The sequence below is a fragment of the Nicotiana tabacum genome, chromosome 8, assembly GCF_000715075.1.
Source record: "Nicotiana tabacum cultivar K326 chromosome 8, ASM71507v2, whole genome shotgun sequence".
NCBI lineage: Eukaryota > Viridiplantae > Streptophyta > Magnoliopsida > Solanales > Solanaceae > Nicotiana > Nicotiana tabacum.
Window position 1 is genome coordinate 84003225 of NC_134087.1, and position 16526 is coordinate 84019750.

The window sequence follows — 16526 nt, forward strand, 5'->3', positions numbered from 1 at the left end:
AGTTTAAAGATTTTGACTTCAACCTACTACTACTTGGACTGAGATAGAAAATTCAACTGTTAAACTCTTATAATCCTTCAAGAATTTAATTCTAGTAGTTTTAAAATATGCACATTAAAGTTTAAATTTTTGTACATTTAGTTATGAATTTATTACTAATGTATTAGCTTTCTTTAATATTTAAATAGTAAATTATACATATCTTTTGAATATTTAAATTTAAATATCTTATCTTTTATATGTAAGAGGAAAAAATCAATTTTTGGATGATTTTTATTTATAACAACCAAAAAGTATTTAAACGCCAAATGCTACTATAGGTTTATAACAGTCATTCACTATAAAAACCAATAAATATCAGAACAAATAATGGTGTTATAGAGAGGCTTAATTGTAATGATTTTTATGGAAAAAATTGCACAGGCGCCCTATTTGGTCGCCCCCATTTAATCTATACCCATTTTTTTAAATTTTTTTAACTTGTACCCACTTTTTAAATAACTTCAGCTCTCTTTCTCCTCCTCCTTCATTTTCTTCTTCTTCTTCTTCTTCTTCTTCTTCTTCTTCTTCTTCTTCTTCTTCTTCTTCTTCTTCTTCTTCTTCTTCTTCTTCTTCTTTATGGGCTCTCATTCTTATTCAATTTTAGAACAATATAAAAACCTACGATTTTGGCATCATTGAAATTTCCAAGTTCGCTGTTATTCCTCAATTGACTGGTTAGATGATGGTTGGTGAATGGTGATAAAATTGCATTCGCTCTTTCTGTGTGATTAAATGTGTCGTTTAAAAAACTAATAGTACTACCTAAATGGTTGTTTCTTTAGAAAAAAAGAATGATGAGCAATGAAGAAGCAATTAGGTTTCCCTCATATTGATCCTAATTCATGCTATGCCGTGTGTTGCGAATAGCTAACGAGCATATTCTTACTGCCCAGATTGCTCAGAAATGCTTAACAGCAAATGGACAAAATGCTATGCATGTTGCTATATTGAACACTCTATAGCTGAAGTTTCCCTGTTACAAAGACAAAAACTTCAGCTCTAGAGCTGATGTTTTTGTGTTGTAACTGAAAACTTCAGCTCTAGTATATAATATTAATAGGTGGTAAAAAAACTTCAACTCTAGAGCTGAAGTTTTTGTATTGTAACTGGAAACTTCAGCTCTAGGCGTACTTCAGCAACAGAAAACAAAAACAAAAGAGAGTTTTGTTTTCCCGGTTACAAAACAAAAACTTCAGCTCTAGAGCTGAAGTTTTTGTGTTGTAACTGGAAACTTCAGCTCTAGTATGTAATATTAATAGGTGGTAAAAAACTTCAGCTCTAGTATGTAATATTAATAGGTGGTAAAAAAAACTTCAGCTTTCCTATGTAATATTAATAGGTGGTAAAAAAACTCAGCTCTACAGCTGAAATTTCCCAGTTACAACACAAAAACTTCAGCTCTAGAGCTAAACTTCAGGCCCGCTACTAGAATGCTGAAGTTTTGCGTGATTGTCTTTGCTACTTCAGCCCCGTATGCTGAAGTTATGCGAAAAAGTGGGTACGCTTGCAATTTTTCTTGCAAAGTGGCACAAGTTAAAATGTGACACAAAAAGCGAGTATCGATGCAAATGCCCCATTTTTATGTCTGAGAAAGAGTGATCCAAAACTTGGATTTTACAAATATCCAATTCTCGTAGGATAGGAAGGGTCATCTACTTCCTAGGCAATAGAACTCTTCCCACAAACTAGAATTATTGGTATGCAGTATTTACTCACCGATACAAAAGCCTCAACCACCCCATATTTGAAAAAGGTGAATTGACATGGTAAATATTTGAAGGTGGTGAAGTCACAGCAGAACGTTACAATTACAAACAGGGCGTTGAACTTATCAAATATCTACAAATACATAATATGGAAGATCCAATGCTTTAGAATAATCTAAGGAGTTTACTGGAGCATTTACAACATGGTAGAGGGAAAAAAGACAACAACAATACAAACCTTATCATTCTTTTAACCTGTACTCTGAAAGGTGCCAGAATGAGAATCAACACGGTTGATTATACAAGAACCTTTCAGAGTGATTTATAGTTCTTATCCAAATCCATTTGAAAATCTGAACCATACTACAGGCAGCTATGGTGTCCCTTACCAAAGAATTCATGATCTGCAGGAAGGTAGAGTGATGCCTCCACAACAAACAGCAATTATCAAGTAAAGGAACAGCACAATCAGGCATGTTAACAAAGCCCTGTCATCAGTAGAAGTTACAAAGCTCAAATGGACAGAATATAAACTTCCAATTAAGGACCTACTTAGACAAGAAATGCCACCTTTTGCATACACTGAAGTAACAAGAGTACTAGATTAGATGTAACAGTTCTCAAAGCATGCTCATCAAACAAATAGATATGTGAAAAATGGGAAGAGCACAAGCCTAGACCAAGGGCTAAATGAATCAATAATGAAGCCAGTATGTTGTAATACAACCTGACTCAAGAACCCACCCACCCCACCCCACCCCCAAAAAAAACCCCAGAGAGAGAGAGACCGCCCCACCCCCAGGGAAACAAAACGAGAGAGAGAGAGAGAGAGAGAGAGGGGGGTGGGGGCAATTAAATGCTAATTTAGGTGTTGTTTGCTACCAGTGATACATATGCTGTTTGCCCAACTATGCACATCCACTCGCAATAGTAAATTAAGCATTTCCTGTGACAGCGGAGAATATATACCTCTATGTTAATATACTAAGAGAAAAACATAAGTTTTAAAATTAAAGTTTCCAAATATAGAAATACGTCATTCTTTTTTGGAATAAGACTAAAAAGGAAAGAATGTCATATAAAATACTAGAACACAGAGTATTAACCCATTTTCTTAGACTAAATATTTTTCCCCTACATACAAACATATTCATCCATGTGTGTTGTTAACGATTATAAAATTGCTTTACCAACTATATATTCTTATTGTTTAGTAGAGAACTTTTCAAGACAACCCATGGCTGCTGAACAAGCCTTAGCGCCTCGGTGTATACACTGAAATGTCACCTAAGAGAAGAACAATGCCAGTTTGCACTGCAACTAGATTTAGAGCTTAAGCGAATTTCAAGCACAACTTTAACAACACTGATGTCAAGGCATTAATAGAAGAGAAAGCTGGCATTGAGTAGAGCAAGTGTTGTCATGGTATATGTCATTGCATTAACGGTGTTCTGAGCTTGACATAAGTCACAGTAAGAGTGTAGTCACTCTCAGTTGATGCGACTAAATCTATAATATTTTGTAAAAGAGACTTACAGGAGCTTTGCGTTTTTCATCCAAAGAGCTCTCCTAAGGCGCTTTGACTGTTTCCTGAAATGAAATGCACTGTCTTGCATCGTTGCTGTTTTGTCAACAAGGAGCTCAATCCGATCCCCTCTTTCAAGTATTTTCTCAATATTATCAACCATGATGGTGCGTATCTGGATGTACATTGAAGTAGTTTATTTTACTTTTAGAATAGTTGCACTACATGAAAGGAAGGGCTGGGGGAAGAGAAGGGGGATGTGGGAAGGAGGAGGCAGCAATGGCATATCACGATGTAAATACACGATAAAGTTCTTCAGCCAAAAGGGGAACAGAACACGTGTAAATGATGCAATACAACCATAATCATATAACTAATGCTATAATGCAATACAACCATAATCATATAACTAATGCTATAAGGTGTAATATTTCTTTCCTTTTTCTACAGAAACTTCTATTGTAAGATAAACTGTCGCATTTTTTAGTTAATACAGCAAAAATCAAGTGGTCATAATGGTATGCAGTTCACAATGGTAGGTGATTGTTTGGCTTAGCATGAGACATTAGGATCACTAATTGCTTCTTGACTTTTATGAAATGGAGGTACAGGATCATAATTTGAACCTAAGGCATTCAGATATCAAAGTAACTAGACAAGGAAAGGAGCTAAGTTGCTCCGACATAGCAGTTTAGGTGCCGCACCCATGTCGACACGACACTAGTATGGGTATGGGATCCGTACCGAATCTGGTCAAACAATTTTGGGTGCTTTGACCGCGACGAACAAAAAAATTTGAGACGAGATACAATTTGATTCCCGAAATCAGAACCAACACTGGGGTAAATTTGAAGAAAATAGCACACCTTATCTAGGAAATCAATCCTTTACTTATCTACAACTTGAGAATAAAAAAGAAATCCACATTTTACAAGCTATACGAGTATTCCACAAAATTTCTGATAATTTAGATATATTTTTATATTTTTGAATTATTTTTAGCCGGATCCTCGCACCGTACTAAGATCCGTATCCCCGAATCTTAGAATTTACGTCTCGAAGGATCCGACCTCTAGATCCGCACCCATGTCGGACATCCGCACTCGTGTCAGAGCAACTTAGGAAAGGAGTAGTTATTTTGGCATGAATGAGCATTGAAAAATCATCACTAACGATTGAGAGTTTAACAGTGCAATCATTTCTAAAAAAAGAGTTTAGCACTTCAAAAAATATGTTAACTCATTTAGGCCTCATTTGTTTGCACTTAATTAGAGCTGTCAAAACGGGCTAGCCCAGCCCAATCCAGCCCAAGCCTCATGGGCTTTTAAATTTGGTGGGCTAGGGCGGGTCGACCCTTCATCTATATGGGCCTTAAAATGGCCAGCCCAGCCCAGCCCTAAGAGGGCCACGGGCTAGGGCGAGCCGGCCCTTCAATTTTTTTAGAAAAAAATATTTCTTCAAATCTTTAGATACTTTTTCGTGACATAATCTCTTAATCATATGAATGACTTCTGTTTATTTAGAGCGTACAAGATCTTGATATTTGACAAGGAATCTCGTAATTGAAATGCAAATTCTCTATATCTCTAGCTCTTCTTTTTTTAACGTTACATGAATATTGTTTTAGTACTTTTCTTTCACTTTTCTTAGGTTCACGAATTGCTTCAATAAGTTTATATGTTAAGGTTTTACAATTTAGGTTTAACATTATTTGTTGATTTCATCAATATAGTCCATAAAATTTTTACAATTCATGAAATTTTCTAGTTGTCAATTTTCTTTGGGTATTAAAACTTAACCTTTTACTATATTGAAGAGCAATTTAATAATTAATAATTAATAATATATTAAAGTAACCAAACTGATCATTGGCCACTTAAAGTAATGTTTTCTTTTGAAAAAAAATATTATTGGCCACTTAAAACTTTCCTAGTTCGTTGTTAATTAAGCAAAAGAAAATTAATCTTGTCATACTACATGCATATCAAAAATATAAATTCTAGTTGATATGGAAGGATAAATGATCAATCTAAGGTTGAAAAGTTAATATTTTTTTAGTTTTTAATTTTTTTAAATATTTAAATTTGAATTTAATTAACTTTTGGCCCATAGGCCGGCCCAGTCTCTATCAAGCCTCAAGGGCCAGCAGACTGACTTGGGCCGGGCTTATAAGCCTCACTTTTAAATGGGCTAAAAAAATCCCAACCCAGCCCTACCCAAGTAGCGGGCTGGGTTGAGCTAGCCTCACGGGCCAAGCCCATTTTACCGGCTCTACACTTAATGGAGGTTTGAATCTTAATCATTCAGATCTCAGACATTAAGTGCGTTTGTTTTTAAAGTCTGAATCTTAATATTCAGAACTTAATCATTAAGTGTGTTTGTTTTTTTTACTTCACAACCACTTAATTGGTCTGAATTGATCAGTATGATTAAGATCTATAATAGAAACTTAATTTCATTAAGATGCTATCACATATTCATTATTAACTACCGCCACCGCCAACCATTTATCAACTACCACCATGCCACCACCACCATCATACTCAACCACCACCACCACCATGGCACCATCATCCTCAATCATAGCCGCCACAATTATCGACCACCACCACCCACCATCCCCACCACTCCGACCATCATCATTCTCACCCATAATCCATACATATCCACCTCAACTACCACAACTAAACACCCCATCAACATCAACAACCACAACCCGCACCGCCTATTATTATAACCTACCACCACCTTCCTCAATCACAAACCACCACCCGCCAGTGTTATCAAAGGCGAAAAGCGCAAAAAAGTTCTAAGGTCCGTTGGGGCATTAAACGCAAAGCGCAACTAAAGCGTGGGCTTTAATGAAAAAGGCGCAACAGGAGAAAAAGTAAAAATATATATATGTAGTCCAAGACTAATAATTATAAGCATGAATAACAAATAGACAAAGAAATTGAAAAAAAATTATGATAAAGCGAAATATCAATTGTTTAATGTTGCCTTTTCAGGCTTATACTCATTGGCATGGAAAAGTATGCCTTAGTCCTTAGAGCCTTGATGCGACACTAAAGCGCCCACAAAGCGAGGCGAAGCGCTCAACATGTTTTTAGCCTCGCTTCAGGGCTTAAGCGTGCTTTAAGCGCGCCTTTGACAACACTGCCATCCGCCATTATTAACTATCATCACCCACCACCACCATCCTCAATCATAATCGCCACCACTATCAATCACTACTAGCATGAACTACCATCATCAACCAAAACTACCACCGCCTCTAGTCGGCATTCACCCGTTAGCCATCACCACCAACAATTATCATTTTTTTTTGAAAAACTATATATTTTATCAATAGAATATTAGATTAGTTAGTATTTCATTTGAATTTTATGTTTATTATTTTTCAAATAAAGATATATTTTATACATTCAGATCTCAAAAATCAAACAACCCTAATTTTTAGTATTCAGATCTTAATACACGTCTTAATATGTTCAGATGTGTATTCAGATTCAGATGTTTTAATCTTAATACATACTTATCTTAATATTCAGATGTGTATTCAGATTCAGACGTATTAATCTTAAAAAAAACAAATGAGGCCTTAAGTGCCCATGAATATGAATCTTTGATAATCCAAAAAAAATTGGATATCTGGACAGTTAATGCATGCATTCATTGGCACAAAACCTAAAGCACAAATAAGAAGAACAAACGAAGCTGACACACAGAATCCTCAAACTTCACTACACTCTGGTGCAGGTAAACAGAAAAGATACTTGCCTCACCAACTTCTCCTCTGACACGATTTAGTGTATCTGCACTTGGATTACTTGAAAAGAACTCCATTTGCTGATGTAAGACCCTTGAGAATTCATCATTCATGGCATAGGCAGGAGCATAAGAAACCACCTTGCCGTAGTTCTTCATGAACCTCATCTGAATATCCTCCAGGTATGAGAAAGGAATCCTCCCTAAGTAAAGCATGTACCATTAGTAACAGACAGTGAAGGATGACTCATATGACTAACAGAATTTTCAATTAGCAAAAGATCCAGACAATATCAATTCATAAATTCTTCAATGCCAACAATATTTCTGTCTTGAAGTGTTAAAAGATAGCACTAGGAAAGTAAGAAGGTCATTGTGAAATTTGCAAAATAGAAATAGGATGATCAAGTGTGCATTTTGGCCCAATCAGAATATGAGAAGTCGACTAATTAGCTTCTATTTGGCATTGAAGCCATAAAACTTGGTCTTTTCTGACATCGAACTACCAAGAGCACCAAAACCAAACACTCGCAAAAGCTTTGGAAACCTAAACCTATCTCTAGAAATAGTGATCAAGTGTGCCTTTTGACCCAATCAGAAAAGAAGAAGTCAACTAATTCGCTTCTATTTGGCATTGACGCCATAAAACTTGGTCTTTCTGACATCGAACTACCAAGAGCACCAAAACCAAACACTCACAAAAGCTTTGGAAACCTAAACCTATCTCCATTATGTTATTTTTCTTTTTATGATGGTCGTGACAGGGCTAGTTTGCGCCAGAGGCGGAGCCAGGATTTCAAGCTTATGAGTTTGGAATTCTAATCGTCTTAAGTTACTGGGTTCTAAATTATATACATATTTAATGAATTTTTTAAGACAAATACAAGGTTCGAACCAAAGCTACTGGGTTCGGCCGAACCCGCTGGCTACACTCTAGCTCCGCCGGTTTGCGCGCACCTCGACTATTCCATCGAGTACGGAGTACCTACTGCCTCCCACCTACACAGGTACCAGTAAGCTGCCAATAAAGCTTATAGACGGATGAGAAGAAATCGCCTAGTATTTTTTGCCTCTGCTAGGAATTAATCCCAAGACCTCGTGGTTCACCTCTCATTTCATTGATCATTAGGTCACACCCTTGGGTGCCTATCTCCATTCCGTTATTCATAGTTCAATTCTTCCTAGCTGATGTTTAAAGGTAAAAGACCGAACGGGAGAACAAGTTTTATTGTGTTCTTAGCTCTATAGTTCAGATTAATTTTACAATTGGAGTAGTAAATTGATCAAAACGGAAGCTTTAAGAAAACTTTAAAAAAGAGAGGGAATTTTATACTGACTTCCGAAGGTGTCGTTGGCCATACAAAGGAAGCTGAGTCCATCAGATCGGAGTATGTGGAAGATGTATCGATCTTGAGAGAAACAAAGCCTCGATTCCGTTTCACCTGGAAGCTTCTCCAATATTCTTCGCGCCACCGCCCCTGTGTTCCCTGTCACCGCACTGAACTCCGCCAGCACCGTTGTGCCTCTCGCCACAACCGCATACAGTATCGCCATTTTTCTATCTCTTTCTCTGCTTCAAATGGAGCTGTTGAGTTGACTACAGTAAAAATTGGGGATACGTATCGAATTAGAGAAATATTCCAAGGAGTTCTGAGATAATGAAGAATCGGGACTGATTGGGCTATACCGGAAAGTCTACGGAGGTTTTGGTGTCGGGTTTTGACAAGGTCACACAAGATTTCACGGAAATCAGAACTACCTGTCCTCTTATTTTCTATCTATGCACTTTACACCCCTTGAGTTTGTTAGTTATCACATTGACCTCTTCCTCTTCCTCTTCCCCTTCCCCCTTTACTAAACATTGGACTTCCACCTTCTTCAGCTAAGCACCTCACTACGGATAAAAAAAATACAAGTATTCGTCTGTATTATTTACTAAAAAATAAGTTTGATAATCAATTTTTTAGACTTGAGTCAAATATACATATTATTCATATTATCTGCTTTAGAAATGGATAAATCATCGGTAAAAGTGGAGTAAAATCCTCAACCAATTAAACTCATCTAGCATTAAGGAGGACGAGCGAATGCCATTCTTTCCGACTTGTATATAATTTGTTCTTAAGTTTTGTTCTGAGAACTTAGTGAAAATCAACTACTATTGTTTTATTTTGTTTAAAGTTCAGTTGCAAAAGTGATAATCCTTTCATTTCAATTTGTGTAACACTCTTTCTTGTTTAGTCAGTCCAAACAAAAAATAATTTTTTAAAATAATTTTTTTTAAAATTAGTAGTAACAATTTAACTTCAAAGCACTCATTTTTATCCTTAATAAAATAATTTGTAGCCATGAAATATCTATAGCTCAATCAAAAGTTTACTTTTATTTCTTAAACCCGCACTCTATGAAACACCGTCATATATTCACTTGTATTTCCCAACCATAGTTTTTTTTTTGGTCAATAAAAGAGACATATATTAGAAGTAAAGTAGTGTCACACCTCCTTTTTCACTACACCCCGAGAAGGGGTATAAGAGAATTTTCCAATTAAAGTGACAATCGAAACGAGATTATTTTATTTAAATTCAGAGTCGCCACTTGGGATATTTATGGTGTCCCAAGTCACCCGTTTTAAATCCCGAATCGAGGAAAGATTGACTCTGTTTTACAGTCCGCGAACACAGAAATCCGGGTAAGGAATTCTGTTAACCCGGGAGAAGGTGTTAGGCATTTCCGAGTTCCGTGGTTCTAGCACGGTCGCTCAACTGTTATTATTGGCCTAATTATCTGATTTATTGCATGTTTTAGCCTATGGTACATTTTTAACTTATTAGCCGCTTTTAATTAGTTTTAGGAAGATTTAACGTTATCTAAAACATGTCTTGAACCACGCCACATGAAATGCACCCGCAGTCCTTGACACATTTTATTTACCGTTGTTGAGATTTGGATTTGGGTTACATGAAATGCACACCCGAGTTTAAGGAAATTAATTTTTAAGAATAGCGCGCCTAAAGCATCTACGCACTTTCAACTTTGCGAGGGCCGTGAAAATTCGACTAAATGGCACACCTCGATTTCTAAGGATTAAAAAAGAAATAATTAAGCGAGAGTCATGCATTAGGAAAATTGTGAAAGGAATGATGTAATCTAGGTATTAAGCTAAAACCATCACGTTATTTTATCAACTCAAATTCAACTATCTTTTCTATCCAACGTAATCAATCTACAACTCAGACAAATAATCCTACACCTCAAACCCAGGATCGCATTCTAGTATTTACCTCTATTTTCTTGTCATACAGTAACAAACTCACAAACCTAACAAGTCACGAGCCTTTTCTATAGAAGCACATTTTAAAAAAAACTTTTGCTCTCTCTTCATGTACTAATAAACTATTAAAACACGAGTCTACTCCAAGCACCATAAACATTTCATCTTCTGTTTCCTCCCACCCATCGAACACAATACCATGTCTACTAGAAATGATATAAACAAAGGCTCCCATACTACGTCTTAGCAAATTAAGGCTACTACATAAACTAAGAAAGCCCATAAAGCAGAATACGTATACCATCCAATTAACGAAGATACTAAAACAAAAACGAAAAGTACTATGATTTAACGAAGCTGCCAAGCAAGTCAATCGTAATAGACCACTCATCGATTCATAATCCAACAGTCAATGTTCTAGATCTACAAGATCAAATCTCAACACACTAACACACTTACTTCTTGTGCCTCATCGCAAATTTAGAGTTCTTCCCATCCTCCTCAGTGAACCGAGGGAGAGCCTGGTGATGACAGCGCCGGTGACGGCGAAGCCGACGAGGAATGGCCAGTTACGGCTTCATTCACGGCAGAAGAAGACCGGTCACGGATCGAATTGCCTCATTTTCTCCGAGTTAGACTTTTTTTTTATGCTCTGCGCTTGAGAGTGTTGTGATTGTCAATGGAAAATGGGTCTGCTGCAATGGGGTGGTGGAGTTAAGGTGGTTTGCGGCTGGGTTTTTGTGGGAGAGGGTACGGCTGTTAATAGATGTAGGAATTTGAATCCTACGTTCTGGTAGAGTTTCTATAATTGAGTATTTTATATGAAAATGGGGAGGGATGATGACCATTGGATTAGAAGGAAAATAGATGGCTAGGATTAAATCTTACACTTAAATGGGCTAATGGGTTGGGAAGAATGGGCTAAGGGTAATTGGGTTGAACCATATCTTTTTGTGTCTCCATTTTGGGCTAAGAAGACTCCAAAATTATTTTTTGTATTTTTCAAGATTATATAAAGATAAAAATAAGGTACTATCTTTTTATTTTTTTTACTTTATGAAAGGTACATAAAATAAATATTTTTGTAATTTTCATTTTCTTGTAATAAAATAAAGTAAAAGAGTCAAAATTAGTTAAAATAGCGATATTAGACCTAAATTAAATATTTACATGCTAAAGTATAAAAAATCTTGGGGAGGGTAAAAAATCACATGTCTACAGCTGCCCCTCTTTGACTGGAAAGACGAAGTATTTTCAGACAAAGAACGACTAGACAGGTTTTTTGACCCGACCCTTATTTGGAGAGACTGAAACTAAGAGAAAAGAAAAATGTGACCGAGCCTTGGTATCTGAACTGCCTACATATCCTTGGCTATAAAGGAATCAGGCCACGTGTAGTTTAGAAGTGAGTGAGATGAAGTAGTGTGCCGAGGTTGAGACCCGAGCGACGTGCCGTTCCGCCGAGGTTCTAGTCCACGGTCCTGATGTTACATCAAAAATCAAAACATGAAAAAGACTAGCTAAGCCTATCAACTACGAGTTACAAGATTCCTATCTATAAGTCTTCTGAAGCTTGATCTTGAGTCTTGAGTGGTTCTTCATGCAGACTTTAGATTTGAACCTTGACGCTTGCTAGTTGCAGGTGCTAGTTCGTTCTTCTTCAGCTTTTCAGACCAAAATGGGACATGCAGAGCTTGTGGCCTCAGCCCTGTCTTGAGCAGCTCACATCTTTTATTAACTTCTGCATTTGGATTCACTTCTTGTCTTTCTTTTTGTTTTTTTCTTTTTATTCTGGATTGTGACTAACTTATGTTGATCATCTTGGACTGCTGACTCGCATTCTTGACGCGAGCTTCTTTTGTTGCTGACCTGAATTGCATTCTCTTATTTTCCAGGCAGGCGCCTGATTGCTGAACTTGAACCGTCTTCTCTTGTTACTTGACACTGTTTTCCCTTGCACCTTAAACCATTTTCTTTTGAAACTTGAACTGTCTTCCTTCGAAACTGCTTTCCCTTGAAACTCGAGTTGTCTTCCTTCGAAACTGCTTTCCCTTGAAACTTGAGTTGTCTTCCCTTGTTCTCCAGGTGGACGCCTGATTACAATAAAACAGACAAAATAATTTTTTTTTCTGCCCCAGTTTGCACTAGGAAGATTTGTAAGTTGTTAGCAAAATTGTAAATCACTTGTACTATTGATGCAATGATGAGAGTAAACTAAAGAATAAACTTGGAAAACTATAAACTAAGCTTGACTAAAGTAAAGACTAACCCTATTCTCCAGACGGGGCCCCTGATTTCAAGAAAACTAGACATTGATAACTAAAAATTGACCCATCTTCTTTCAAATTCAGACTTCCCCTTTTTTAAAAAAAAATTATTATCCTAGGAGAAAATTCATCGGACTAGGTTTTCTATCTTAGGAGAAAGATTCATCAGGCTAAGATTTTGATCCTAGGAGAAAGTTCATCAGACTAGGTCTCTTTTCTACTTCTTTTTTTGGTATCTTAGGAGAAAGATTTATCAGACTAAGATTTTGATCCTAGGAAAAAATTCATCAGACTAGGTCTCTTATTTTGGTATCTTAGGAGAAAGATTCATCAGACTAAGATTTTTATCCTAGGAGAAAGTTCATCAGACTAGGTTCCCTTTTTTGTTATCTTAGGAGAAAGATTCATCAAACTAAGATTTATATCCTAGGAGAAAGTTCATTAGACTAGGTTTTCTATCTTAGGATAAAGATTCATCAGACTAAGATTTAGATCCTAGGAGAAAATTCATCAGACTAGGTCTTCTATCTTAGGAGAAAAATTCATCAGACTAAGATTTTGATCCTAGGAGAAAAGTCATCAGACTAGGTCTTCTAATTTATTATCTTAGGAGAAAGATTCATCCGACTAATATTTTGATCCTAGGAGAAAATTCATCAGACTAGGTCCTCTATCTTAGGAGGAAAATTCATCAGACTAAGATTGTGATCCTAGGAGAAAATTCATCAGACTAGGTTTTTTATCTTAGGAGAAAGATTCATCAGACTAAGATTTATATTGGGAGGAAAATCCATCAGACTAGGACTTTTATCCTAGGAGGAAAAATGTGAAGATCAATGGCAAGATTTTATGCGCAATAGCAAGACAAATAAAGGCAAAGATTTGAGAAACTTCCCTTTGTCGGCTCTTCTCGTCTTTTCTTTTTCTTCTTTTTTTTTTCTTTTTTTTGAACCACTTTCCTTGCACTGCTTTGTTTCCTGTTCCACACAAAGAAAAATTTGTCAATTTTAAAAATAGTGGTCGGTTTGTGGCCTTGAGTCTTGGGCAGCTTGGCTTCTGCTCAATCAGCTTGAGTCGGTTTCAAGAGACTTTTGCTCTGCATCAACCCTAATTGTTTCACACTCGGTACCATTCGAAGTTATCCCAACTAGAGATCTTTTCTTAGATGACCTTTTCTGATATCTTGAATGACTTCCTGCTTTTGAGCAATTTGTCTGTTAGAGAGAATCACAAGTTATCTTTGCTTACGCCAAATAGGCTGACAAGAGTCTTTTGGGGGAGCCTTTGCATGAATCCTCAAGGCATGTTGACAGTAACAACCGAGTGTACTGGCCAAATTTACTTTGTGCAACTGAAAAGCTGGTAGCAGATTTTGAAATCTTTTCTTGCTTATTTTGACAAGGACTGACTAAGAGGGAATGACACAATGCTATAAAGAAACAATATTAACAAGAAATGCCCCCTGTCGGAAGGACAGAAGGAAGAATTTTCTTTTTTTTCCCCCAATAACTAGCCTTAATGGTCATGACATGCATTTTGAACTCAACGGCCTGATCTATCAAACTAATCCAATCTTCCCTTTTGCCATTCTTATGAGCTTTGAAGTCGGGCTTGTTCGTGCCAATTCTTTGCATCAACTTTGCGACTCACTTTCTACTAGTGGTGCCCCGAGGGGTTTTCTCCAACAAGTCTCTCTTATTTATTCATCTCTACTTACCGTCGTCTTACAGTGCCCGTGAGGGTTTTCACTAATAAGACTCTCTCATTTTTCTTTTCTTTTTATTTCCCTTTTTGTGAGAAACTCGACGGTGTTCTACGTCATGTGACAACTGTTGCTCATTGCATGCTTCTCTTGGCATTCTTGAAGGCATATCGGGAGGCCTTTATTTGGAAGAATTTTGGATAGGGTTGGAAAGAAATGACGTTATGAAGGCTCAAAATAAACTCAAAGTAAAGGGGGTTGTGGATTTACAACTCTTGGAATCGACTCTTTCAAAAGTGAAATAAAATCTCTGCCCCAGTTTCAGCTATTGGAGATTTTTGGTATTTTTCTCTTTTTTTTTTGAATTCTTATTTGGTTGGACCAAACCGTGAGACTGCCTACGTATCCTTTTTTTAAGGAATCAGGTCGAACGTAGTTCAAACATCTGGCCTAAACTATTTTTCATGTTTCTTTCTGTTTCTCTTTTCCTTTTTCTTTTTTTTTTCTCTTTTTTTTTTCCTTTTCTTTTTCCTTTCTTTTTTTTTTGTTTGCCCCAACTTCTATTTTGAGGGCATGGACCTTTGACAATTCTTTTTTTTTTTCCTGAACTTCCTAAGAATTGCCCCAGTTTGTACTCTTGGGACATGATTTTTTTTTTGACTCTAAACTTTATTCCAAAAGAGGGTAGTCAAAGAAAAATAACACCGGCTCAAAAGGGGTAGCAAAGGATATAAAGTGTTTGGGTAGCAGAAAAAGGGCCTCCCAACCTCAAGAACGTCAAACATGATATCTTTTCGCGATCACAGCATTGACGAACATGTCTGTCTTCTTGGTGTGCCGTGGTCACAAGACATTTTTTCATCCCTTAGTGATAAACTTTCCAACAAACTTCAATTGATTAAACATCCTCAAGCCCAATATTCACAATGATTTGAAGGTGAATTTTACTCGACCTTAGTTCCAAAGTATTCCAACTCTTTATTCATCCTCAAATGTATTTTTTTATTTTTTTTAGTTATCCAATTCCAAATTAAATTAGTTCCTAAGATCTGGCCAAAATTTCCGCATACATGTCATGTCATTAGAACTAGCGACAAAAGAACTGGGAACAGAATAACACAAAAGGACAAACTGTATTTTATTGAGTAAAGGATGAAAGAGTTTTACAACTAAACAAACAACCCAAAATACGAGTTACAACCCTAAAATAACCCGAATAATGAAAATAGCAACAGAACAGACAAACAAGACTCACACAAATAGAATAGAGGGATAGAAGTATTTGACTCAATAAAACAAATAAAATCTGGATCACAACCCTGAAATGACCCAGATAATAGAAAAAACATCAAACAAGCTACCAAGATTCCTTCCTAGTGAGGAGGGAATGACTTTTCAATTGCTAGGCTTGACATTTAGCCACAAATTTGCTCATCAGAATCAGCAGAGCCTTCTCCAATTTCAACATCATTAACTTCAGTTAGCAAGTTCCCGAGAGGATTCTCATACTCCATGTCACCAGGCATCATCCCCTAAAGTGTGCATCATGATGTGTATGTAAAGGATTCTGCGCGACATTCTGGGCGTCACTATCTTGGATCACAATCAGGTTTTCTTGGATCATCCTTTCTATTTCTCTTTTCAAATCCCGACAGCTTTCAACATTGTGCCCCTGGGCATTGGAATGGTATTCACACCTTTTAGAAGGGTCAAAGCTTCTCGCACGTGGGTCCACATGATTTGGAGGAATAGGTGCAATCATGTCATAATGCTTTAACTTCTCAAATAAGCTTGAATAGGACTCTCCTATTGGTGTAAAATTATCTTTCAACCTTTGTTCCCCTTTATACCTCTGGCTTGGATGTGGGTTATAGGGCACCTGAAAATTTTGTGGAGGCTGTTGGAGATTTCGTGATGCCCGTGCTCACCTTCTGGGGTGTTTTGGTGGCTGGACAACATACTAAGGTGGAGCGACAGAGTATTGAGGGTTCTGAGGTGGATAATACTGCTCAGGGGAGTCATGGAAAACTTGAGGAGGCTGCTCATACCTTCGAGATATTCTCCTGGGACCTCTTCTCGACCCTGATGTCATCATGATTTCTTCAATCTTCTCATTTGTATCGCTAAAATTATCAGATTCAACCCGGACAACCTGAGTTGCGGCTTTAAAAACTGCTTGACTTATAATTTTGCCTGTCTTAAGACCATTCTCTACCATTTCTCCCATTTTAATTGCTTCCGA

The 16526-nt window shown here is 36.9% G+C and overlaps 1 protein-coding gene across 3 annotated transcripts; it reads right to left on the minus strand.

The window, feature by feature from the left end:
• Positions 1–1834: 1834 nt before the first annotated feature.
• LOC107765085 (vesicle-associated membrane protein 714) lies at positions 1835–11109 on the minus strand. Of its 3 annotated transcripts, none has more exons than XM_075219454.1 (5): positions 10775–11109; positions 8379–8638; positions 7054–7244; positions 3285–3448; positions 1835–2236 (listed from the first exon to the last, which is right to left on the minus strand). In XM_075219454.1, the coding sequence occupies exons 2-5, from the start codon at positions 8593–8595 to the stop codon at positions 2146–2148; spliced, it is 663 nt and encodes a 220-aa protein (XP_075075555.1). In that variant the 5' UTR covers positions 8596–8638; positions 10775–11109; the 3' UTR covers positions 1835–2145. The 3 variants fall into 3 exon arrangements, with proteins under 3 accessions (XP_075075555.1, XP_075075556.1, XP_016439178.2); XM_075219455.1 differs by lacking the exon at positions 10775–11109 and adding an exon at positions 8729–8902; XM_016583692.2 differs by lacking the exons at positions 1835–2236; positions 10775–11109 and adding an exon at positions 2586–2694 and having other exon boundaries at positions 8379–8907.
• Positions 11110–16526: the final 5417 nt, after the last annotated feature.